The sequence below is a fragment of the Blennius ocellaris genome, assembly GCF_963422515.1.
Source record: "Blennius ocellaris genome assembly, chromosome: 18".
Lineage (NCBI taxonomy): Eukaryota > Metazoa > Chordata > Actinopteri > Blenniiformes > Blenniidae > Blennius > Blennius ocellaris.
Window position 1 is genome coordinate 17,567,530 of NC_137667.1, and position 26,788 is coordinate 17,594,317.

Consider the following 26,788-nt stretch of genomic DNA (forward strand, 5'->3'; position numbering starts at 1 on the left):
CATATGGGCCAGGATAAAATATCATTGGATTGTCCCATCGACGCGCCCCAGGCAGCAGTTTATATCCACCTACTCCAATACGCACCATTTAAACTGAATTTCAATGTTTACTTTACTTTAGAAGATGATTTGTCTCCCAAATTATCTGCTTAGAGTATCATAAAAAAAGAGAAACAAAGAAATAACTAATAGATACATGTTGTCTACGATGCAAATGGGTATAACATACTACCCTTTCTATTCTATTCCATTATTATTAATAATGTCTCATTTAACACCGATGTAAAGTTCAAACCAATCGTCATGGTGTAGACAATAAGAAATGTAACACAACGAATAACTCGGCTTAAAAATAAAGATATGCTTTATAAAGGGGAGAAAAGGGGAAAGCATTCAGATAAAACGGAGACGACTAAAAAGCAGGAAAAACGTAATTTGTTGTAATTTGTAGTGATATTAAACTGGCCACTGCGAGAGATTGAAATCAATGTGAACCTTTATGTCGCCATGGCGTCCTTATCGTTTGCCTTTATTGCCTGACGGGCCAGCCGGCTCTGGTGATAGTGTTGTAGAGGGTAGAGCAATAAATTCAACTGTATTCTGATAAAACTCTCAGGAAATGTATCTCTTTTGCACCATTGAGACACAAATAAATGAAGATATTTCCTTTAAAAACCAGTAAAACAAAAGGGATTAAGAAAAGGCATAAAAAAATAAAGTGAACTTTAAGTAATAAAAAAAAAAAGGTCAAATCTGTTGTTTATTTGAAAACCTGATCAAATAAATAGGTTTTTATTCCTGATTTAAAAGAAGTGAATGTTTGTGCCATAATGACTTTTAATTTTTAGATTTAAAGTTTTTTCTTTGATGTGGTGTGGAGTGTACTTGATGAAAATGTCTTGCTTTGCACAAAAACAAACATTCTGGTGCAAAATACGGTGAAATATCCCAGAAAAACCTCTCTTACTGCTGTTAAATTACATCTGACAGACTCTGTCTGACACTTTCCTTCCTTAAACCCCATGCAGGCCGACCAAATACGTCCAACGTGACCCCAAAGGTCAGAATCGGAATCGTCTTCATTCTGTGGCAGAACATGAGCAAACACCAATAAACACTCAGATCTAATAGAACACACTCATAGTGTCAGGTTTTTTGCTCTCTGTTATTTCAGGTGTACTGAGCTGCTCAGTCGTGGAGTCAAAGCTGCTTCGGGGTCTGTTTTGTCCTGGACTCGGGTCCTGTACCGTCCGCCCGGGGGGGAGCAGGCGGGACAGGAAGTTACCAGAGTGGGATCTGTCTGATTGAAGTGGCTGTTGTCCAGAATCTTTTCACTGATGGCTCTCGCGTCGTGGCTCCCAGGTCACGTTGTCCTCGACGTGCAGACCCAGGAACCACAAGTAGGAGACCCCCCTCCACAACCTCCACTGATAAACTGGGGTTGGAGTGTCAGTCTTTGTCTTCCAGTAACCCACGACGACCTCCTTTGTCTCTGAGGCATTCAGGATCAGGTTCTTCTCCTTGCAGCACACTGACAGCTGCTGCACCTCACCCCCCCCACTGAGATCAGCCCCACCACGGCGGTGTCATCTGCATATTTAATGGTGTCAGGGGTGGGATGGGGGGTGGGCTCAGCAGCACGCAGTCCTATAGGGAGCCGGGGTCTGAGGCTGATGGACGACTTGGACGCCAGCCTGTTGTCGAGGACGGTGTCAAAAGCCGAGCTGAACTCCAGGGAGAGCCGGCGAGCGTCGCTCCCCTGAGTGGAGCCATGGCGCCGGCGTCCCCTGTGACGCTGAAAGGCCTGGAGGAAGGGCCGCAGCTTTACGCCTCCTTAATGAATTAACACACATGGAGATGACGTGCAAACTCCGCAGATAAAGGCCTGTAAGTAACCTGAAGTATGAGGCTTTACAATGAGCAAAAAGGAAGTTCAATTCTGAAATGAGGCACGTCTGCTCCGACGAAGACTTCTTTACATGGTGGAGTTTATTACGTCTCCCCTGTCCAGACTGTTTCCTGACGTTTCCTCTGACAGTTTGGTGAGACTGTCAAATTAAAGGCCCTAAACATTGTGATGATGCCGAATGGGATCGATTTTTATTTTCTGTTGTGAAGGCAAGACAAGAATTGAAAAACCGTTTGTGAACACGTTTCCTTTACTCGTCACAGTTGCAATTGTGCAATTTGTCCAGCAGGTGCCAGTGTTTCCTCACAAATCACATCGATTATTTCTGAACTCGTCGAATTAAAAGGAATTATTCCATTAGATATATTTCCAAAAATAATAATATTAATAAAATTGATGATGATGATGATGATGATGATGATAATAATAATAATAATAATAATAATAATAATAATAATAATAATAATAATAATAATAATAATAATAATAATAATAATAATAATAATAATAAAAAATGGATCTTAAAGTATTTTTCTGTTATTTCATTCTAAGCACAGATCCCAATTGAAAACCCTGTTTTTATTCCTTCATTCAAAACATACAACATACAGCTTATTGTGCATCAAATATCTATCCAGCCACATGTTAGGACTGTGTTGCGTCACACGTTCATCTACACTGGACAGAAAACATTACCAAGTGATGAATACGGTTGCTTTTTAGCCATAAAAAAAAACAGGTTTCAGCTCTTCTATTCTTCAGCCATTTAAGAAATAGTCACTGAATTAAGTTATTTGGTGAAAAATTTTAAATACGGTAACCAGTGACTGATGATCCAGATATTTACATGCAAAACATCAAACACCTGCTTGAAATGTAGGAAATACAAAGTAGTGTTACAAAGGTCGAGCTGCTTTCTCCAGCTTTGACTATTTTGGACTCATCATAACAGCGGTAAGAACATTTGATTACTACAGTGGTTCTATAAATTATAAATACATAAATCGTTTTTGCATTTTCTAGAATAAACACAACAAGAACAACAACTTGCACAAAATACTTCCTTTTCCGTCAGCGAGGATGGCGCCAGGGTCATTTGTTTGGAGCGACAGAGAAGTGGATCACCTCCTAAATGTGGCGTTAGAGTACAAATTTTGTCAAATACATCAAGATATATACAGGGAATCTCGTCAATCAAAGTATGGGGAGATTGCGACTCTGTTTTTAGAACATTAACTGTAAACAGGTCGCTCACATATGTTGCTGATGCCGTATATGTGTAAATAAAAGGCCCAAACGCATTGAAATATCACAGTTTTCACTCATTTTAGGGCCAAAATCTATGAAGTCCCTGGAGAATATGAACCGGGAGGTAACTTGTTGTTATTGTTGATCTTTTCACCCATGTGCAGAACAACAATTTCCGACCTGATGCCTCATTACTGGTGCAAAAAAGCTCCTCCAACCACCAAGGGGCAGTTAAGCATGAGGGTGTGATAAGATAACAAAAAGCCTTGTATTTCTTTTTTGTTGATTTCTTTTTTTCCTGTAGGGGCCTTTTTCCCCATTAAAAGAAAATGTACCACATCAACAGCAAACCATTTGGGAGTTAGAGGAACATAGATTTATTTATGTTGCATTTATTACAAACGAATTTGGAAAGTGGTTTATGCAACAGTTGAAAGAAAATAAAAGCGGCGTCTGGATGAGTAAATGAAAGACACACATGAAAAGAACAAAGAGCTTCTACAGCTTCTGCAGGACACGACACAATTCCAAAAAACATGTCCATTATAAGAATAGATTATGAAGATAATAGCACATCAAAAATGTGGTTAAAGAAAGACTGTTTAATTAATTCATTTAAAGTGCTATTTTCAGTAAGCAACTGTTATTTAATCAGAAGGGTTTCGCTCATTCTTTGGTATTTCTTACTGTTGGTTCAGGTATTTACATTAAATCCATATGGAGTTCAGTTGTTTGAACGTTTGTTTAACATTTTGTTTAGAGTGTATGGGAAGTAAACTATTCAAAACCAGCCAAAATAAGAGCTTGCTTTATTGCTATTAAACAAGCTATTCATGTCACTTCATGTCAGTGACCTCACTCAATGCATTTTTCTTTTGACATTGTGCAATGTGCAGGTTGGAGGAACTCAAGAGTTCAATTGAGGGAAAGCAGCATGACGACATTGTGTGATTGCAGTTCAGTAACGTGTTGCCAAACGTCCTGCTTCACAGAAACACAACCGCTTCATCCAGAATAAGTCGGGGTATTTTGATGAGCAGCGATTATTTAGCCATGTGCACTCAGACCCTCGGTTGTCATGGTTACTGTTTTATGGTCATCTCTTTTTTTCTTCTTCTCTTTTTAGCCATCAGAATAGTAGATAGCACATGGTGACATCACTCTCAGCCAATATTCATGACTCCCCAGCATCAAAGAGGAAGCAGCAGCTGGAAAAGCACATGTGCTTTTCTACTCTGTAAAATGACGGACTGGCAAACTGACAGGTCAGATAGCAGTGATATAATAAAATACAGCTGAATTATTCTCTTTCTCTTTTAGTTTTTTTAACCTATGACCAACTGTGTTGAGCTGCGACCATTCTCTGCCTGTGTTTAATGTATATATGTCCACCTATTAGCACAGGCTGTAACAGCACAGCTCATTTATGGGATGGGCTGAAGGGTGCATCAACAAATTATTTAGCAAAGGATATGAACATTTGTTTTATCCCCCCCCCCCCCAACATTGTAATTATGGGGCATTTTGTGTTGCAAAAAATAATTAATATATTACATTTTGTAAGAGAGCTGTCAAATAACAAAATGTGGAAAAAGTGAAACGCTGTGAATACCTTCTGCATGAGCTCCATCTCCACTGAATACATTTAAATAACACTTTGGTTTTTGCTCCCATTGTTCATGAGCTGAACTCAAAGATCTAAGACCCCCCCCCCCCCCCCCCCCCCCCCCCCCCCCATGTACACAAAAGGTCTCCTTCTCTAAAATAGTGTTCACCAAAGGTGTCTCAGTGTGGCTTAATAAGATGCTGAATAGACAACAGGAATTCGAGGCGGGCCACAATAATAAGAACCTTTAAAATGTGCAACTATTTCTATTTCATGTGTGTGTGTGTGTGTGTGTGTGTGTGTGTGTGTGTGTGTGTGTGTGTGTGTGTGTGTGTGTGTGTCTGGGGAAATAAAGATAATGCTATATCTGATACAAAATGATTCAAAAACGATACGTGAAATCGTGAAACTGGGAAATGTCGTACCATTTGGCAATGATGATGCCAACAAAAAGTTGTTCAAAAAAACAAACAAAAAAACCTCAATATGGCAACAAAACACTGAGAAAAGTTCCAGCAAGATATTGTTTTAGGCACCGACAGCTGGTGAAACCTGTCCGGCTCCACAGGGAGTCTTTAGCTCCACCCTCCATGTTGCGTATGAAACTCCGTCTCTATATATACAGCGGCCCATCACAGCATCAGCACAATTCCTGTTTTCTTTTTCAAAAGCTTTCGAGGCCTTTGACTTAATTTTCTGCCGTCATGGCTGAATACAAACTCGAGGTGACCACAGGCAACATGAAATTTGCCGGCACGCTGGACCACATCCACGCCACATTGTTTGGAACCCAGGGCCAGAGCGAACGGACCGAACTGGACAAAATCGGCTTTAATACTCTCAGTGGGACGGTAGGTTCAAGAAACATTTTTACAAAACGAGGTCCATGACACTTGCATGGCCAGAGTGCTATTTAGCTCTGTGATGAGGGGGGAACAGCTTTTACTGTCGTCACTACGGAAAAGGAATGTGAAGGAAAGCAGCAAATGACATTTATGCATCTTAAAAATCAAGAATACTGCATCGAGGTAAAAAAGCAGCTTTGAAAATTTAGAGAAAATTGTACCAGTACTTCATAAGAACTTCTAAATTGGTAAAAAAGGAGTGAGTAAGTGGGTTGGATATCACATTGGGGCTCTTTGCTCATTCTGTGCTCCCAGGAAGCTGATAGAACTCTGAGTTTCAAGCAGGTTTGATAACCCCTCTGGGGTGGACATTCCAGAGAGTTTCACAAAGAGGCCAAGAGGCTGCCCATCCCTTCACAGGTTATTGTGTCACTCTGTCGGAGGTTTACGGGATTTCATCATTTCTTACATCAATTGATGCGTGAGCCCGTCAACGGCTGTTCCTGTTGTGTTTCTCAACCCCGCTGCTCTTATCTATTCGTCTTCCTGGTTGTACAACTTTGCATCTTGATTTTGCCACACCTGTGAGGTGGAGGGATCATCTTGGCAAAAGAGGAGTGCTCACAAACACAGACTAAAACACATTGGTAAACAATAATCGAGAGAAACGGGCCTTTTGTGTACATTAGAAAAAGGTCTTAGATAAAATTGAGCAAAAACCAAAATCTTATAGTTTTGTTCAGTGTCGGATGGCATCTCCACATTTGTAACAAACTCTTTATTCTATAGCTAAAAAAAAGTTTGTAAAAAAAAAAAAAAAAAGTAACTGGGAATTTATTTATTTATTTATTTATTTTCACATGTCTATTAACTCTGATTTCCAGACGAGGACCTACACCATTCAAACCACCGCGTCTCTGGGGAAACTTCTGCTTCTCAAAGTGGAAAAAGACCCTTTTTTCATTCTGCCTGAAGATCAGTGGTTCTGCTCCAAAGTCGTGGCGGCCACCCCGGAGGGAGACGCCGTCCTGTTCCCCTGCTACAGGTGGATCTCCAGGGGGGAACTGGTGGAGCTGAGAGGAGGGAACGGTGGGCTTCAGCTTCAATCATAGATAACATGTCTGTCAAATATTTGTACATAATTTTGTTGATTCCATTCTGAATTAAAAACATTTTTTTTTGGGGGGGGGGGGGGGTCGTTTCCTCTGCAGCCGTGAAGGTCTTTGAGGAGGACCACCCCTTGCTGACTGACCACCGGAACAAAGAGTTAATCACTAAAAAGGACCTGTACCAGTGAGTTTGCATGTGTGCGGTGTATTACACACACACACACGCACGCACACACACACACACACACACACACACACACACACACACACACACACACACACACACACACACACACACACACACACACACACACACACACACACACACACACACACACACACACACACACACACACACACACACACACACACACATCCAGCTGTGGGCTGATGTTCATGTGGTGTCCTTCTACTCAGATGGGCGATTACTGATGAGAAAATACCACATCACATCCAGTACATGGACATCGCTGAGCTCCCGGCAGAGGTGCAGTACTCTCTGTCCAGGAAACAAGACTTTCGCTTCACAAAAGGCTTGGCGTGAGTCAGGAATTAAAAAAAAAAAAAAAAAAAATGCTAAACCTTCTTCTGAAACATGATTATCAGTACTTTTCTACCGAATATATATTTATTTTGCAATGTCCTTCCTTCCTCAGCGGTGTTGAACTTCTCTTTAAAGGGATGGCTGGATCGACTGAACAATGGGAGAGCTTTGAAAACATAAAGGACATCTTCTGCTGTGAAAAGACTCCAATGTCAGGTAGATCAGCAGCTCCTGGATTTCTACTTCTTCCCTTTTGGACGAGCGCTAAAAGTCAATGGCACATTTGTATACTCACTAAAAACGTGAAGGCAATTTAGTGTTTTAATTATGTTCATGTTGTCATCTTAAACACATGTTATAGTTTCTTTTACGCCGACAAAGTCGAGCAGGAGGTTTTTTTTTAACTTTGCCGACGTGGAAAACAAACTATAACATTTAATTTAGTGTTATATACTTCCACCAATCACATTGATTGTGATGCTGTGCAAAAGATAGTTACTGTTTTTTTGGTCTTTTTAAACTTAGATACAGAAAATGAAAACGGTGTTCTTAATTACTGTGATAACAGATTGCAAAATCTATAGTTCTTCTTTTCTTTTATTTTTCTTTCTCCCATCCAGAGTACGTTGCAGAGCACTGGATGGAAGATGACTTTTTTGGTTACCAGTTCCTGAATGGAACGAATCCCATGAAAATGGAGAGGTGCTCTGAACTCCCTCCAAACTTCGCCGTCACAGAGGAGATGGTGAAGCCGTTCCTGCAGGAGGGGAGCTCCCTCAAGAAGGAAATGGAGGCATGAAAAATGAGCAGCTTTCAGCATGAAAGCTCTTTGAAAGTTTTGTTTTTTTTTGTTCCCGAACACTGAATTTTATTATCTGAAAAAAAAGAAGCATGTCTTCTATTCTTCAACGTTCAAATTTAAATATGCTGTTTCCTGACATCTGATTGACGACATTTCTCTGTTTGTTTTTGCCCCCCAAAAAATAGAAAGGAAATATATTTCTCTGTGACCAGAAGATAATGGACAAAATACCTACAAGGGAGTATGAGGGGGAACATCTGCAGACAGCTTCTGGATTTTGTTTGTTCTACATGAACCCGGAGAACAAACTGATGCCCATTGCCATACAGGTATTTCACTGACTGAGCAAATAGAAGGGACCTGTTTACATCTATTCTTCTGCTTCCTGAACGACAACTCTGCACCATTGACATGGAAGTTTTTGCACTTGCACTGCACTTAATGCATTTTTCCCCTGTCTTTTCCAGTTGCATCAGGAGCCATCTGAGCAGAACCCCATCTTCCTGCCCAGTGACTCGGAGACAGACTGGCTGCTGGCCAAGATATTTGTCAAAAGTGTCGATACACTGATATATCAAATAGTCTGTCACCTCATGGGAACCCATTTTTTGGCAGAAGTCTTTGCTGTTGCTGCTCTCCGCAGCTTTCCTGTCATTCATCCTCTCTACAAGGTACGATTATACACGTGTCACAGCAGAGCTGGTAAATGAACATATACACTGAAAGAAAAACCAGTCTAGACAATTTTTGAATCTTTGTCTGATTATGACAATGTGATTTGGGCGTTTATTTGGTAACTTTGGATCCCTTCCTCTGTCCCTACAGTTCCTGATCCCACACTTTCGGTTCACTCTGCACATCAACACTCTGGGTCGGACCACCCTGGTCGGACCGAAAGGATCTTTGAGTACCGTACGAACGCAGGAATACATGTTGCAGAAAATTAGAATTGAAATATGGATTGCATCGCAGTTTTTTTTATTATGCTTTGTTTTGATTTATTTTAATCAGAGTACACTCGGCTATGAGGGGGTGATAGAGATTATCCGGAGAGGTCTGTCCGAAATGACCTACAGCTCCCTCTGTCTGCCAGAAAACATCACTGCACGAGGACTGGACTCAGTCTCGAACTTCTACTACCGAGATGATGGAATGAAACTGTGGAACATCATCAACAGGTCTCAATAATTCAATAAGCTCATTAAAAATGTTTTTGTTGTTGTTGCCATATTACAAAGAAATGAACGCCACTGCAAAGAGAGAAAGATACACACAATGAGATTATGTACGATCTTTTGTACCAGCTTCGTGAGAAAAGTCGTGGCGCACTACTATCGCTCTGACGGTGACGTGGTGAAAGACACCGAGCTGCAGGATTGGATCAGTGAGATATTCACACATGGCTTCCTGGCAAACAACCTCGGAGGTCAGTTCCACAAATGGCCCTATTTTGGACAAGAAAACCTAAAATATCACCGCGGTGTTCAGTTATCTCTGGCGAACCAAGATTGAATTAACGACGACTGCGCTGCCAACAGGGTTTCCAACAAGGTTTAACACGGTTGAGGAAGTTGTCAAGTTCATCACCATGCTCATCTTCACCGTGACGGCTCAGCATGCTGCACTCAACAATGGACAGGTGGGACAATCGTGGAGCGTCGAGCAGAACTGCTTCATCCATCGTCTTTTGATATGCTTCTGATGTACCGTCGTTTTGCTCACAAAGCTGCTTACGTGGCTCAAAAATGGAATATTCAGTCTGACACACTGACAAAGGCTTCAATTGTATTCTAGTTTGACTTCATTTCCTGGATGCCCAATGGCCCGCTCCTGACACGCAAACCTCCTCCAACCACCAAGGGCCAGTCGAGCATCCAGACTATTTTGGACACTTTCCCAAACGTCGGAGAGACCGTCACCTTTGCGGCACAGGCTGTGGTGCTCTCACATAAGTACTCCGACACGGTCAGTGACGGATGAACACACTTTACAAAGCTGGCTGATTGTGACAAAGACAAATAAAGAATGTTGATGTGCTGAGGGGAGGGAAAAAACGCTTGTATTTGTTCTTTACAGGTTCTCTTGGGTGCTTACACCGACGAGCTGTTCCAGGAGCCGGCCCTGAAGCAGACGATCAAGGAATTTCAAGCAGATCTGTGCGGCCTGACCGACACTATTGCAGAAAGAAACGCTAAACTTGAACTAGCGTACACATATCTGAGGCCAACTGAGATCGAAAACAGTGTCACTATCTGAGAAACTGGGTTAAGGAGCCCGTATGAAGAGTTTAACCGACAGTTTACACACGCTAGTTTGCTTGTTGTTATCTGTATGTATGGGAGGTGTGTGTATTCATTTTAGACCTGTGTAAAGGGATTGAAACTCATATTACAAGTTGAACAGAGATTAAAAGGTTGCTTGACTCATGTATAAAGAGATCTATTAATTTTCTATCCTGCTTTAACCTATCCGGATAAAGGTTAAGGTTTACCCTGCTGAGGTCACCAGTCCATCACAACACAACCCTGAGTTCAGATGTCTGAACACCAAACTTTCACTCACGTCCTGGAACATTTTTGAGAAATATGCAAATGTAGTTTCTTAATTAAGGTGGCATAGTGGGCTTGGGGCCTTTCTATGTTGGAGTTTACGTGTAAAGGTGAGAGTTTTTCACTGGATATTACTTCCTGCTGTCGTCCATTTTGACGCTCATTCGCCAAATTAGGATGAAGCGGCATAAACGTTGATTGGTTCGTATTTTAGCAGCATAAGAAAACGTCTCCTTTCTGCCGTGTGGCTTCTGGGTCGAGCTGCAAGCCAAGATCATCATAAAACACAAAAAAGACACGGATTCAAATGAAAAGAATGCAGAATATGACTCAATCTCTTTATAGGAATTGTCTTATGGTGTTGCAGCTCTCTCTGGCTTCTCTGGGAACTTCCTTCTCTGTAAGGTATAATTCCGCGTTTAAAATGATAAATCAGTAAGAATGTACATGTTACGAAGGCTGAACCATCCTGTCCTCGGACGGGCAGCATTTAACCCTATTTGGATTATAGTTTTGTACCTTTATGTTTTAATTATATTGACTCATCAAACAGGGAGGCACTTGGAGTTTTTTTCATTATTCTATGTTCACTCACATATTCGGTAGTCAGCTCCGATGGATAAGGATTAAAGAATGGAAATAATTGTGGCAGAAATGATTAAATTGCTTTCTTGTGGAAGGTGCACTTTATGTAACTGTGATTTTAAATGCACCTCCCACCTGTTATGACCGCATCACTTTGGTTTTATTTGAACACCTGAACCAGACGCTAAACGCTAACAGCTTGCGTTCTATTTCTTCTTCGATATCAAAGTTGACTCATTCATCCTTTTGTCATGAACCTGGAGGAAATTTAGCGCTGGCAGCTCATAAGAGGTGATCACATTGACGCCTAACGTCACCCCCACGCAGATGTTTGGGTTTCTCTGTTTGTTGTCTTGTTTTTGTTGGGAGCGTCGGGCTCCGTCGCACCGCTTTCGCCTCGCACGCTTTTGATGGAGGTAGAAGTCAGGCTGATTTTTGAGGTGTTGCAAAATAATTGAATAATTTTGTCCAAATGCAGTAGAAGCAGATGTTTTTTTGGTGTGTGTGTGTGTGTGTGTGTGTGTGTGTGTGTGTGTGTGTGTGTGTGTGTGTGTGTGTGTGTGGAGAAGTCAGGATTGTTTATCCTCCAACAAATCAATTAAATTGAACCTTTGTAGAGTAGTTTCAGGAAAAAGAAAGCATGAAAATAGACCATTTATCTTTAATAAACAATGGACAGAAATGACATCTGTTTAATATATTATATTTAAAACGTTTTCCCAAATTGAACCCCCCTCCCCCCCAAAACCATTAAGTTTTGTAAAGTTACCATATTTTCAAGACTGTAAGTCAGAGGTTTCTCCATTTGACTCATATTACTGAATGAAGGGACGTATAAATTATATCACCAGTACATAGTACTATGTGGAACCACTAGATGTCACTGTAAATCAGTGGAATTCAGCTACAAAAAATCTCCATTAGCCATAAAAATGGATGATCGGATTTGTAAGAATCTGGATCCTCTCGTACATTTGACCGATTCCTGCGTGTTCGTTGATGGGAATTATTTACTGGGAGCCATTTTCCAGTTGAACCAAAATGATTTTATTCTTAAACAAAGTAAGATGACGCAGACAAGAAGAAGAGTATTTTTACGAAGCTCCGGGTCCTCTCTCTCAATCGCTAACCAATAACAAAGTGTTCACTATTAGCTCGAGCTCATCTTAGCAAGGTGGAGCTTCGGACCCTTGTGCTCCGAGGTCGTTTTCAGGTCAGTTTCCTCCTCCTCAGGTTCAAACTGGTTTCCTGCACACAAGGGGATTTTTCTAACAGTTTATCAAGAAAACAGGACCTTCACTGCGTCGCTCCTTGTTGCAGCTTCCTGAGTCGTTGGTCAAGCATTTCAAAAGCTGCACAAGTAAGACAAGGCTTGGTTATGTATTATAGCAATCCTGAACAGTGCTTCCCTTAAGCAAGGTCAGTTCTGCAAAGCATACTTCTTCATTTTTGCTCAACAATGTGATGAACTTTAATGCGCATATCTCTTTAAAGTTGAAGAACTTCATATTTAAATTCCAAACAGGCCTGAAAGTACACTGAAAAAAGAAAATAGTTGGACCAACTAAATTGAATTGCTTCAATTGGTACAGTCTAAATGAATCAAGTTCTTCGAAGTTATGTTAAAGAATTAGATTAAGTTCAAAGAGCTTGACTCATTTAGATGTTAGATGTATGAATGTTTAAAAGCTACATTAAGAAGAAGGTTTAACGTAATGTCTCTTCGATGCACTGGGTGGCAGTGGTGAGTCACTTTTAGTGTTTTAGCCTTGAATTTGTCATTTTAAGTCGTCGTAAACCGCCAATATTCTCAGACGCGAATGGACGACAACAGGAACAACGACTCACGGCACCATCTTGTGGTATGAAGTGGAATTACAGGAGCTTGAGCTGGCTTGGGACATTATGTAGATTTCTCTGAAGCACACAGAAGATTTTAATTTAAGCTCTAAAGCACCTGACTAAAACAGTGGAGGGACGGAGGAGGTTCATCATGACCGACTCCCGGGTTCACTGGAGGCAACGTGCCGCTATGTGGCTCAGCTCCATCCGTCACACGTCACTTCAGAGACACGGTGAGGCTCAGTGATCATTATATTATGTGATCAGCCTTGACAGTGACTTTACTGGGGATGGAGCTAACCGGCTAGCCGGCACCCGCATTAGCCTGCTCATAGTCTGCCTCCAGGCCGGAACAGATTGCCGCATTGCTCATCCGCTGAGTGTGGCATTCAGGAGGGGGTGTGCCCTTCAGGAGGGGGTGTGGCCTTCAGCAGGAGTGAGTGACCTGTAAAGCCTCTCCGTCATACCAGAAAATAGCGGTGTTGAGTCATTTGGGCTATGAAAAGCACAAAATGCTGACACTTTCAAACCTATAGGTACTGTAAGCTACCGGAAATTGAAAAATATATTCTCATTATATTAAAACAAATAATAAAAATTAATATTTCAATTCAGTCTTGGGTAGGCACTGCCTCCCCTGACTGGACGTCACTGATCTATATAGTATGTATGTATGTATGTATGTATGTATGTATGTATGTATGTATGTATGTATGTATGCAGGGCCGCCCCTGGCCAAGTGGGGGCCCTAAGCAGGATTTTATTTTGGGGGCCCCCTTCCAATAACATAATAATAATAATAATAATAATAATAATAATAATAATAATAATAATAATAACAATAATAATAATAATAACAATAAAAATAATAAAAAATTACAATTACTAACGAATCAAATGAACAGCCGCTATCAACAGTGGAACAAGAACTTTACAGATCCACACGTTTGAAAAAACTTTGTGGCATAAACAGTTTATGCCACAAAGTTTTTTCTTTTTTATTTCAACAACATCCCACCTTCAAGTGAAGCACGAGCCTCTGACTGTTTGGACTTTTTCTTTCTTTTGCTACCTCCCGAATCGTATTGACGTTTGGAAGCCATCTCTCTCTCTCTCTCTCTCTCTCTCTCTGTCTCTCTCTCTCTCTCTCTCTCTCCCTCTCTCTCCCTCTCTCCTGCCTCGGATGACTCGGTGGCGGTGCTCTACGCGCCTCTCGGCAAAATGCAGCGCATCCTTTGCGCATTTGCAGAGAATGATGATACTTTATTGATCCAGAGGGAAATTCAATTCACTTGCGCAAAATGGGGCCCCCCATGGATCGCGGGGCCCTACGCACAGCGCGTGTTCAGCGTGTAGGGAAAGGCGAGTCTGTATGTATGTATGTATGTATGTATGTATGTATGTGTGATTTCTGTTGGCCAAGTCATTTGTAGTCTTGTTTTCTCTATAATCTGTAATCTATTTCTCCAATCATCAGTATCCTCAGTTTTGTTACATTATATTTTATAACAATTCAGGTCGTTGTCACATTCTGGGTCATTGTTACACATTGGGCTCGAACAAATCTCATCAAGCAGCAGTATTTGGATGTTTTTGACATTTTATTTTTTTAATAGATATTTTATTTTGCTTTGGTGGGGGAGGGTGGGAGGCGTGTGTCTCAGGGTCTTCAGTCAGAAGATTTTGTTTTTTGTTTCTTCGCTTTTCTTTGTTGTCTTCTTCTCATATTTCGTTTTCCAAGTCTGCTATCTGAAAAATAAAATGACATTTGTTGTGTTAAACACTGCAGATAAAACAGCCCTTTAACCAAGGTTAGAGCAGCTATCTAATTAACTATATGTAAAATAAGGCCCATCCAACTCATCCAGTCATTTTTCAATTATGTTCACAACAGCTTGTATCGTCATCGATGTTCTTACTTGTGTTATTGTTGGATTGGATGTTTTCACTCAGGGGGGAAGAGCAGTCACAAGTCGTGCTCTGTGTCTCCTCTTCATTGCTTTGTGGTGATCTTTAACAAGCAAGAAAGAAAATTGTTAGTTTTAGTTTAGTCTTTAAATAGTAAAACTCCTCAGCGCGATAAAGTGTTGAAAAATACCTGTTGACAGACTCTGAATCGTCCCAAACCTCCAAGTGTATTTCATCACGTGAACTCGTTTCTTCCTTGAGGACATCCTGTGTCGAGGCCTGCTCCTCCCTGCTCAGGTCAGTCAAATAATGCTCATTGGCCAAATGGTTGCTGGTGGACACGGTGGTGCTGGCGGGAAGCCAATCATGTTCCACTTTATCAGAGGTGACAGCGTTGCACATCACCATGTGATTGCTGGAAGATTTCACAAGATAAACAATCATTACACTTAACAGCTTGCAAAAGCACAATGATGTTGAATATTTGCACACAAACTCAGCAGCTATTGTATCGGTCTGTTTGTTTAAAAGACTCAAAATCATCAGAGAGCTCAAATTTGGACAAATACCTGTTGACAGTCTCTGAATCGTCCCAAACCTCGTAGTGCCGCTGGGCATTTTGCTGTTTTTCAAGAAACTTGAACTTGTTGTTGTAGGCGTTCATGCATCTGAGTGACGATTCCACACTGGAAGATAAACAATTATTAAGCTTAACAACTTCACAAATGTCTTTTGCACGATGATGTTGAAGACTTGTACAGACACTTACTAGCTGGGGTGGCTTTGTTTATCTAAATGGCTCAAGGTAATGAACGGATGTGCAAGCATCTCTTCTGGTGTGATCCTTTTGGCAGGATCCACGTGGAGCATCTTGGCCAGTAACTCAATGAATGTCATCCGGTCCCACTCAAAAGCTTGGCGATCTTTTATGTAGACTGAATCAGGGGGCTAGTGGGACAGAAAAAGCAAGCAAAAACAATTTAGTAAAATAACTAAACTTGTTCAGTAACACAAATGTTTTACCAAAAAAATTAAACAAACCTTCACATGATCAAACAGATTCCTGAACACTTCGTTGGCGCATTTTGTTGAAGGGTTTTGAGGACCATATTCAGCTGGTAACTGAAGAGAGGAATGAATTGGTTAGTTCAACAGATTCAGAAGACAATAGAAAATACACAACATTCACTGATCAGTCAATAGAGAGACAGTGAATAGTACCTTTAAAGTCCAACCCTGGGGATGATCTCCTGAACTTCCTTTATCGAAGAACTTCTCAGTATAGATGCCTCTATCCAACAACTGATCTGATGGTTGTCCCAAAAGGCCTACGATGTATTCCATCTGTGGACACAACACAGTGTTGGAGCATGCGTTCAAAAAGACACATGAATATTGCTCTATGCATTATGTACAATTTACAGATGTACTAATTTCAATAGAAGATGTATTACACATTTATGCACAAAGTGTTTTGACTTTTGAAAAGGTGTTTGCCTTTATAACAACAAAGTGCTTAAAACCACTGACTACAAACTGTAACATGAATCACTTATTACAACTCGCTATCAAAGAGGTTGGAATGATTATTTGTGTTCTGTCTGAATTGTATTACTGACCAGTTCATTTTCATCTTCGGTGGGAAACAGCGGAGTTCCCATGAGCATTTCCGCCGCGATACATCCCAGTGACCACATGTCAATAGCGTGGCCAAAAGGAGCTCCGAGCACAATCTCTGGAGACCTGAAATAGACGCAAACACAGGAAGGTGATGAAGAAGTGGTCTGATGAACTGAGAAGTCAGCTCACGGTGCGGGTCCAGATGTGTTCCAGAGATCTGGTTCACGTACCTGTACCACAAAGCCTGGAAACCGCATCCCGTCATTTCTTCAGGATATTGGATGGCCAAGCCAAAGTCAATGACTTCAACTTCCAGAGGATGTAGAGAACGGTCGACCAGCATAATATTGTCTGGCTTCAAATCAGTGTGAACCACGTCTGCTCGCTTCAGGAAACGCAGAGCAACGGCCGCCTGAACAAAAGACATAAGACTAAAAATTAAATGCATTTCAAAAGCCTCAAGATTTATTTTCTATAATTTTTCAATTATTATTATTATTGGGTTAGATTATTATTGAGTCTACAACCCTTAAACCCAGTGCAATTACTATTCTGTGGATTTCAATCTTTCTTTTCTTATACTTTAAAAAGGAAGCTATGTTATGGAAGTTGCAGCTGGAAATTATACCAAAACATTGAATCAAGAGATGTAAAACAAGAAATAAAACAAAAGAGAAAGTACAGAAGATAAAAACCTGTTGTAAAATTGGCCGAATCTTATCCAGTGTAAGAAACAAATTATCCCTGATGAAGTCCAACAGGCTGCGGTCCAGCAGCTTGAACTCCATACAGAAATGATCGTCAAACACGAAGGAGCTCTTAAAGGTCACAATGTTGAAATCCTCACAGCCCAAAGCTTTCAGGTATTCCAATGCCTTTGCCTGGAATCACACAAAATCATGTGAAATCATATATACACATATTTTTTCAAATAGTGAAATGGTAATGACTGTTTTACTGTCTCACCTCCTCTCTTGCCATTTTGGTGTGCGTCACGTCTTTAATCATTTTCAAAGCGACTGTTTCGTTGGACGGCATTTTCTGGCACTGGGTCACGACTGCAGATACACCACTGCCCATTATGTCCTGCACCATATATTCAGCGCTGGGCGACACTATTGTTGCTCCAATCAGGTCGTCGCTCTCATCCTCCTGAGATTTCACAAAATAATTTGAGTTTTGAATGTAGAATTTGACATAAATGTAGTTGGTCACTTATTGGTTTCTTATTATAGCAGCAATTTGTAATAAACTACTAACTGATATTTATCAAGTCAAAACTCACATTATCCGAGTGTTCAGAACAGTTGGATGACTCAGCATCTGTGAAGAAAGAGAGAAAGTTGCTTATCCATCAATGTGAGTTAGAAAATAACCTTCTGTAAACTCATGATGTCAACAATCACATACCTGTGAAACTGTCTTCATAGTTTGTCTCATTGCCGGATTCTATCTCTTCATGCAAGTCACTCAACTGTTTTTCCAGACAGCTGATTTTCTGCTGGCGATCGTTGAGATTTTTAACATAAGTTGTTGCAACTCGCATCACATCTTCCACCAGTGTCTGTCGGTTGATTGTGGGCGCAACACAAATATACTGTAGAACACAAGGGAAGACAATCATTAGACCTGCTGAAGTTTATTTTTATGTTACCTTAGTAAATGTTATTGTGGTGTTCAATCTCCCTCTCATTTCTTTTACATCCAGAATTACAGGTTCTACTGGAAGTACTTCTGACTGATAAAATATATTTAACAACAACTTACATTAAAAATCTGGACCACATCTTGGAGGATGTGCCCCTCTTGAGTCTCCATTTCCTGAAGCTGTGGAAATGTCAGATTTTTCATTCTTCTTCTTCACTATAATCTGAAGAAAATATTAAAAAGAAAATATTGTTAATTTTTCACAGAAAATCTGCAACACACTCACAGTAATTCTACACTGATAATGATCTTTTCCCCCCAAACAATTGCCTTCCATAAGTCATGTAAGTTCGCAAAATGTACTTCTTTTCATTCAACTCACAGTGTTGATGTCAATGAATATGGTCGGGATGTAAATCCTTGTGAAGAATCTCGTTGTGGATTAAGTATCTCTGTGAATCGCTCTCACGTGTCTCGACCGCTGGCAGGTGATGAACTGACAATCAGACTGGAACAGGAGTGAAACGAGTGACATCCAAGGCTGAATGCAGCTGAGTTCAACTGAAATGAAACTCTGGCTTTTATCTTCTTTGTGATCAAAGGACTTGTCCTTTGATCAAATGCTCAAATGCAACTGAATTGAAATGCCCAAGTGGCTTTTATCTTCTAACTCTGCCTTTTATCTTCTTTGTGATCAAAGGACATGTCCTTTCATCAATGCTAGCTCTGTTTTGTGATGTCATCGATCAGGTCAGGAAATAACTGGGGGGGGGGGGGGGGGGGGGGGGGAACTCAGTGAAAAAAGATCAAAGCACCTCCATGAGGTTCCTCTCTCAGCTACTCTAAATGGGACATTGTCTCACTTCGATCTTTTCCACTTTCAAACCAAATTCTACATTTGAAGGAAAATTAAAACATTAAACTGCAGATAAAGAGGAAACTTTGCTTAAGAAGGAAATGTCAGTATATGTAAATTTCAATATTATAAATGTAATCACAAAAACTACTGTGCCCTAGATAACACTGATTCATCATACTTTTTTGAGCTTGTCATACCCTTATGTATGACAATTACAAATGTATTGTCAGAATTGACATAAGCATATGGGAACTGTTGGTCTAGTCCAGGGGTCGGCAACCCGCGGCTCTGGAGCCACACGCAGTCTTTGGTCCCTCTGCTGAGGCTCCTTGAGCCTCGGCCCCACTGCAGTTCATCCGTGAGCGTGGCGGGCCGAGGCGGTACGGTAAGGCAAAGCGCACCCAGACCAACTGTGTTGCACGGTCCCACTGCAGAGTGTGCAGTAAAATGAAGGCGAGGTTGCGAACAACGCAGGGATGTAATGTGATTACGCAACAATCGTGGCACGAAGAACGTGGAAGTTGCAGCCGCAGCTCACGGCAGCTGCAGTCGTGAGCTTCCTATATCTGTGACACAGCGGTGAACCTTGTCCGTCCGGACTGCAGCGTCCATATCCCACTGGAGCTCCTCTCCTGTTACTGAGAGGACAGTCTGAACTTCGTTGCAACACCGCGGTGTTGTGGAGCGCCGACGTTTCAATAAACCCAGTCAACAAAACAACCAGTGTGTGCAAAGCGTCGTATGTGAACAATAACGGGAGTTTTTATGGCAGATGAGATATTTTAATATTGCCGTCTAATTGAGAATGACGATCGTCAACACCAGTCAGCAGACGCTTCAAGCTCACAGCCACAGAGCATCAGTTAGTCACTTCAGTACATAAAAAAACAACTTTTGATGTAAAAATAATGTTTACATTTACATCAGATGTCATTTGAGAATAACAAAGCTAAAGCAGGAATACAAAAATGCATCAGTTTCAGATAGGAGTGAAATACATGATACATGTCTCTTCTATTCCCATAACGAATTCGGCAGATGTTTGTTTGGCCTTTCTTCCAAAACAAAAGCAAGGTCAACCACTGGGAGCAATTTAGGGTTCAGTGTCTCGCCCAAGGACACTTCGACACATAGACCGGGATCGAACCCCCGACCTCTCACTCCGAAGACGACCACCCTACCACCTGAGCCACGGTCGCCCGGTCTGCCATAATCTCATTATGGCAGATGAGATTTTTTAATATTGCCGTCTTTTTGAGAATGACGATCGTCAACACCAGTCAGCAGACGCAGTTAGTCACTTCAGTAGATAACGAAACAACTTTTAATGTAAAATAATGTTTAAATTTACATCCAAATTTACATCCAAATTTACATATTTAACATAAACTGTAACATAAACTGTATATAGATCAGTGACTGGACGTGACTGGACGTCACTGATCTATATACAGTTTATAGTATGTATGTATGTATGTATGGATGGATGGGTGGATGGATGGATGGATGGATGGATGGATGGTATGATTGCTGTTGGCCAAATCATTTATAGTCTTGTGTTCTCTATAATCTGTAATCTATTTCTCCAATCATCAGTATTGAAGGAATATACAAGTTAAACATTTGATTTCTGTGGGACAACTGAAGACATTGTATTGTTATCTTCCTACACAGCTGGGATTCCTCACTGCTAAAGTTGGGAAAAACAAAGCTATAAATTAATGTTCAGGGACATCCCAAGTTGGCTGGCAGACATCTTTTAAGTGACCCACTCTGTACATTTTATGGTTCAGGTAAGATTGGAACAGATAAGAGGTCAGAGGTCACTTTGGTCCCACGGAACGTCAAGCTCTGAGGAAAACCAGTTTTAAGCAGTTTTGGAGACAAAGGAATAGCAACTTCACCATAGCAACGCATACATTACGAGGAACTGACCAATGTGAGGTTGAGGTGTCGTATGCAAATGTATAAATAGGGACCACGCGTTGCAACGGGGCCCTTCTTCATTGTAAACCTGGCCTATATACTTGGGTCTGCAAGGAAGAACGGTCCGAGCTCTTATAGATGTAATCTCTGATATATGGAATTTTGTAGCATTGTATAATCTGATATGCATTTTTGTAGTCTCTTGTTTGTGTGATTATTAAATGCATTATTGAAGAAATTAGCGCTCTCTTTCTGCCTCTTCCGGATCAAACGAACATGCAGGAATTCAGGGGAACACAGGTACGAATTCCAACAGTTTGGTGACCCCAACGTGATCCGACGAGAGGTTGTAGAGAGGTGGGGGATTCCAGTGGCCGGACTCAACAGTGTACACAATTGAAGATAAGAAGACGCCTTTTGAAAAGTCTTCAATTTGAGTCCGGTTGTTTGAATTCTACACTGCAAAATAAATATTAAATTTAACTCAGATTTAGAAGCTATATTTGGCATGAGATAAAATTGCATATACCAGAGACATTAAAAAGTGTTGGAGCACTATAAAGATAATTGATGTTGGATCGCCTTATAGTAGAAGGCTGGATCACATCGAAATGGGATTCGGACACCCAGAATGGCAAGTCAAAGTATAGGTTCGGTGCTGGATCGCCTGGTAGTAACAGGCTGGAGCGCACCAAAAAGGGATTCGGACACCCAGCCTGGCATGTCAAAGTATAGGTTCGGTGCTGGATTGCCTGATAGTAACAGGCTGGAGCGCACCAAAGAGTTAAAGATAATTGATGTTGGATCGCCTTATAGTAGAAGGCTGGATCACATCAAAAAGGGATTCGGACACCCAGACTGGCATGTCAAAGTATAGCTCCGGTGCTGGATCGCCTGGTAGTAACAGGCTGGAGTGCACCAAAGAGTGAAGGACACTCGACGCGCTGCTGTTTGTCTAATCATGTGTTGAGAAGTGTGAAAGAGACGAGTGAATGAAAAACTGTGTGAAGTCCGGGATATTTTAAAGCTGCTGTAAGAGTGAGTGAGACAATTATTGTCTGTTTGTTAAATTTGTCTCAAGGAAACTGTTGAGTCTGTGTCCATTGAAGAAATAATTGTCTATATGCACAAAATCTCAGTGGTTGCAATAATACCAAATCCACACATACTGATTGAGCTCTGGCTGAGGGCAGACAGGCTGTGCAGCAGGCTGTCTGGGTCAGTTGGTGCTTGGACTGTGTGTGTGCGTGTGTGTGTGTGTGCGTGTGTGTGTGTGTGTGTGTGTACGTGCGTGTGTGTGTAGGTGTGTGTGTGAGTGTGAGGGTGTGTGTGTGGGTACACATTCCAAAGGGTAATAAAAAGTGGTGATCTGCCCCGCTCAGGGAAGCAAGATCTGAATCAGGCGAGTGGGGATGAATTTAGTGAGCTGATTTAAGAACAGGGAAGCAAGACTCTGAAATTCAGGCAATGACTGTGTGAATGAGAAGTGACTGAATCGAAACACTGGATGACTGGCAAACCTTACGGTGTCAACTGAGGTCATTCCATTGGAGTAAATGCAGCCTTTTATTGAAGATCTTTAGGCAGTTTTGAAGTGGAGACCTTTTTTATTTTTCAAACATCTGGTCTGAATAGTGTGTCTGTTTGAAATGCATGTGGTCAAACATTACAACTGTAAAAAATGGACGGTGAGTTTGATCGAGAGAGAGATTGGTTCGACTGGGGAAATGTGCCTACATTGGAAATAACAGTGGGGGATCAATTACAGAGGGTATTTAATCAGATGGGAAGTTCTGAAAGTACAAGGAAGAAGGCTGAGAAAGTGAAAAAGAAGACTAAGGTAAGTGTTGAAAAATGGCAGAGAGAAGGTTTATTTCCTGTTAACAGCAGTAAATATTATGTGTTTAAAACACTGATAGAGGTTGAGAAATGTGTGCAGAGAATGTGTAAGGACGAAGGGGAAAAGAAAAAAAGGAAGTGGGGATCGAAGAAAAGAATTAAGAAGTTGCGAGAAATGCAAGGGTTGACACATTCTCTGGGTGTTCATGCGAGTCTGTGTAAGTCTTTACAGGATACGTCCAGTGGAGAGAGAGGGAGAGAGAGAATGGATTTATCCGCTCCACAGCTGCAAAAGCCTGCCCATCCGGAAGCTCCAGGCACCGAGACCAGCCTGTCTCTCTACCCTTCCCTCAAGGGAGTGGAGACTCCTACTCCCCCTCCTCGTTATCCTGAGCAGCGGAGTCATTTACACACTCACTCTGCACCCTCTGCAGCTACACAAATGCCCACACTTTATGTTAACAATGGCACATTGGATGTTGATTATGAAGAATGTACAGCACCACTCAGCTACCACAGATCACCAACAACACGTCCACACATTCAGGAAGAAGGTCACAGGGAGTCAGTCAACTTAGGGGCAAGATATGAGAAAGAGATGCAACAGAGACGCAGAACACGTAGTATTTCACCACCACCACTTTCACAATGCAGCGCAGATGTGAACTACATCTGGCAGTCCACACAACATCGCAACCAATCTAGTAGCAGCTCACCTCAAAGGAGAGTTCAACATGTTTCTCACACACAGAAAACCCTGAAAACACCCTCTGACTGCGGTCAGCCACTAACATTTCAGCCTCTGTTTCAGACTGAAGCAGGACCATCTACAGGGTCCATGCATCATAGACAAGGAGCCGGTAACTCATCTCCTGTAAATATGAGCGCCGCTGTCGGGGACATGCATAATCTGCAACTTCCTATGGTTTGGAATGAGGATCGACATTCTTATGACTACAAACCTTGGAAACCCATGGACCTTAACTGCATCAAGGAAAAACTCCCCCCTCTGACACAGGGTGGGAGTAAGTGGATGCAGGCTGTTGTGTCTGCCACTGGTCACGCTGTAATGGCGTTAGGTGATCTGCGCGCTTTATTAGGAGGAACAATGACTGTGTCAGAAATGAATGTATTTGAACAAGAAGCTGATATCACTGTTGTAACAAATGAACACCCAATTACCAGTGAAATGGGAAAACGAGTTGGTGATGCATTGCGTAAACTTTATCCTGTTTCTCTTGCTCCTATTGCAGTGTCAGTATCGCCCCAAGGAAGGAGAAGACGCACTGGCATTTGTTAAAAGGGCCAGAGCGGATTGGATTGATAGAACGGGAGTTGACCCCAGCTCAACCCCTATTCTTCTTCTCTCTTTCAGATCAGCTGTACTAAGAGGCGTACCACCACCTGTACGGGAGGCGATGGAAGCTAATCCTGACATGCATACGGCTGACGACACCAGATGGACAACACATTTCACTCACCACTTTATGAGACACATGAAACAGGCAGAGGAAGAAAAGGGTGAGGTAGAAAAGTTAAAATTACAACTGATGCGCATGCAGCTGGAAAATGAAAAGAAAACACACTCAGAGCGCAGTAAAGCAGGAAAAAATACAGAGAAGTGCATTCAAGCTCCACAGGTCCCTGCCCTCCAGGCGCCAATGCAAATGATGGCACCGCCACCGACGAGATCACAGCTAAGAAATTGGGGGCCTCCTCAACCCAGAGGTCGAGGAAGAGGATTCGGGAGACAATCAGGTAACAGACCATCTCACAATAACTGTCTGATTTGTGGACAACCAGGTCACTGGGCAAGGACATGTACAAACGGAGCACAGATGGGGTATCTTCCATACATCCCTCAACCACCATGGCCTGGCACTGGATGTGAGCCGACTCCTATGCAGCCGACACAGCCAACTCCACCCACTCAGCTCCACGCCGCTCCAAACCCAGAAACTGCTCCAGTCCTCGGGTGGAATCAACAACCTCATTTCTGAAGGGGCCCACGGGAAGCTGGAAAGGGGGCGTTGGCAGACCCTTGTCTCACGGTTACGGTAAATGGACAGCCAATGAGCTTCATGGTGGACACCGGTGCTCGATTTTCATCAATCAGAGAATTACCAGCGGGCACCAGGCTGACCAAAGACTCTGTACCATTAGTCGGTTTCTCGGGGATCCCACAAAGACTGCCACTAACTGAACTGACTGATGTTGCTGTGTCATCACAAACGCACAGACACAACTTCATTTTTTCACAAAACTGTCCCGTGAATCTCCTGGGGAGAGATCTCTTGTTGAAACTGGCAGTAATGATCAAATGCTCAGCAGACGGCCTTTCATTGATGTTTCCAGATGGCACTGAACATCGATGTTCTGTTGGTCCTGATCCAACACCTTGCAACAGCGTCGTGACTTCAGTTGATCAACCTGAACTGTATGAGGGGAACTTGCCACAGACCGCTGACATCTACTGGGCAGAACTGGACCCTGGTGACTCTGGTTTTGAAACAATGATGCAGAAATATTGTGAATGGCTGCCCTGGATTAGATCTTTGAATCCTTATACAGGTCCCTTAGATCCCCACCATTGCACATTGTTTTATGACAGAGATTCAGATTTAACATATGAAGAACATTTTGAACAAGTAATAAATGAACATGTGTGGCCATTAACTGTAAAAACACTGTATGTAGGAAAGCAAGGAGTAGCGTTAGGAGTAGACCTCACTGAAGAGCAGGTAGAGTGGTACAGACACTCAGGTGAGGCATATCCACATATAACTATGCAAATTAGTACATCACATCAGGCAAAAGATCTGGGTCCTATGATGCGTCAAGCCAAAAATGCCTCTGACTGGATGGTGACCACGCTTCCCATGGTGAGTTTTTCGCCCTCATGTGAAATGTACAATATTAAGCTTAGATTGGACACATGAAGCGGAGGAATTATTTGTCACCTTGAAACAGTCTCTCTCCCAGGCATCTGACGTGGCAATTCCTGACTATAGCAAACCATTTTATCTGGATGTTTCTGAACAACCACATTCAGTTGCTTCTGTGCTTTTTCAGAAACAAGGGGGAGAACGTCGTGTAATAATGTACACAAGTGTCATTTTAGATTCAACAGAGGACAAACAACCCCCATGTGCCAGATATGCAGCAGGACTTACAAAAATCCTTAAGAAAACTGCACATATCGTTCTAAATCACACCTTGCATGTCCTTGCATCGCACAGTATCCTCAGTTTTGTTACATTATATTTTATAACAATTCAGGTCGTTGTCACATTCTGGGTCATTGTTACACATTGGGCTCGAACAAATCTCATCAAGCAGCAGTATTTGGATGTTTTTGACATTTTATTTTTTTTATAGATATTTTATTTTGCTTTGGTGGGGGAGGGTGGGAGGCGTGGTCTCAGGGTCTTCAGTCAGAAGATTTTGTTTTTTGTTTCTTCGCTTTTCTTTGTTGTCTTCTTCTCATATTTCGTTTTCCAAGTCTGCTATCTGAAAAACAAAATGACATTTGTTGTGTTAAACACTGCAGATAAAACAGCCCTTTAACCAAGGTTAGAGCAGCTATCTAATTAACTATATGTAAAATAAGGCCCATCCAACTCATCCAGTCATTTTTCAATTATGTTCACAACAGCTTGTATCGTCATCGATGTTCTTACTTGTGTTATTGTTGGATTGGATGTTTTCACTCAGGGGGGAAGAGCAGTCACAAGTCGTGCTCTGTGTCTCCTCTTCATTGCTTTGTGGTGATCTTTAACAAGCAAGAAAGAAAATTGTTAGTTTTAGTTTAGTCTTTAAATACTAAAACTCCTCAGCGCGATAAAGTGTTGAAAAATACCTGTTGACAGACTCTGAATCGTCCCAAACCTCCAAGTGTATTTCATCACATGAACTCGTTTGTTCCTTGAGGACATCCTGTGTCGAGGCCT

At 41.7% G+C, this 26,788-nt stretch overlaps 1 protein-coding gene across 1 annotated transcript; it reads left to right on the forward strand.

Moving 5' to 3' along the window:
- Window positions 1–5,467: 5,467 nt before the first annotated feature.
- Window positions 5,468–10,367, forward strand: LOC308143573 (hydroperoxide isomerase ALOXE3-like; the record flags this gene model as incomplete). The annotated part of the gene is made up of 14 exons (XM_080514435.1): window positions 5,468–5,614; window positions 6,493–6,697; window positions 6,820–6,901; window positions 7,135–7,257; window positions 7,374–7,477; window positions 7,882–8,054; window positions 8,249–8,392; window positions 8,531–8,734; window positions 8,889–8,975; window positions 9,075–9,241; window positions 9,368–9,489; window positions 9,602–9,702; window positions 9,858–10,028; window positions 10,140–10,367. The coding sequence occupies 14 exons, from the start codon at window positions 5,468–5,470 to the stop codon at window positions 10,317–10,319; spliced, it is 2,010 nt and encodes a 669-aa protein (XP_080370561.1). The 3' UTR covers window positions 10,320–10,367.
- Window positions 10,368–26,788: the final 16,421 nt, after the last annotated feature.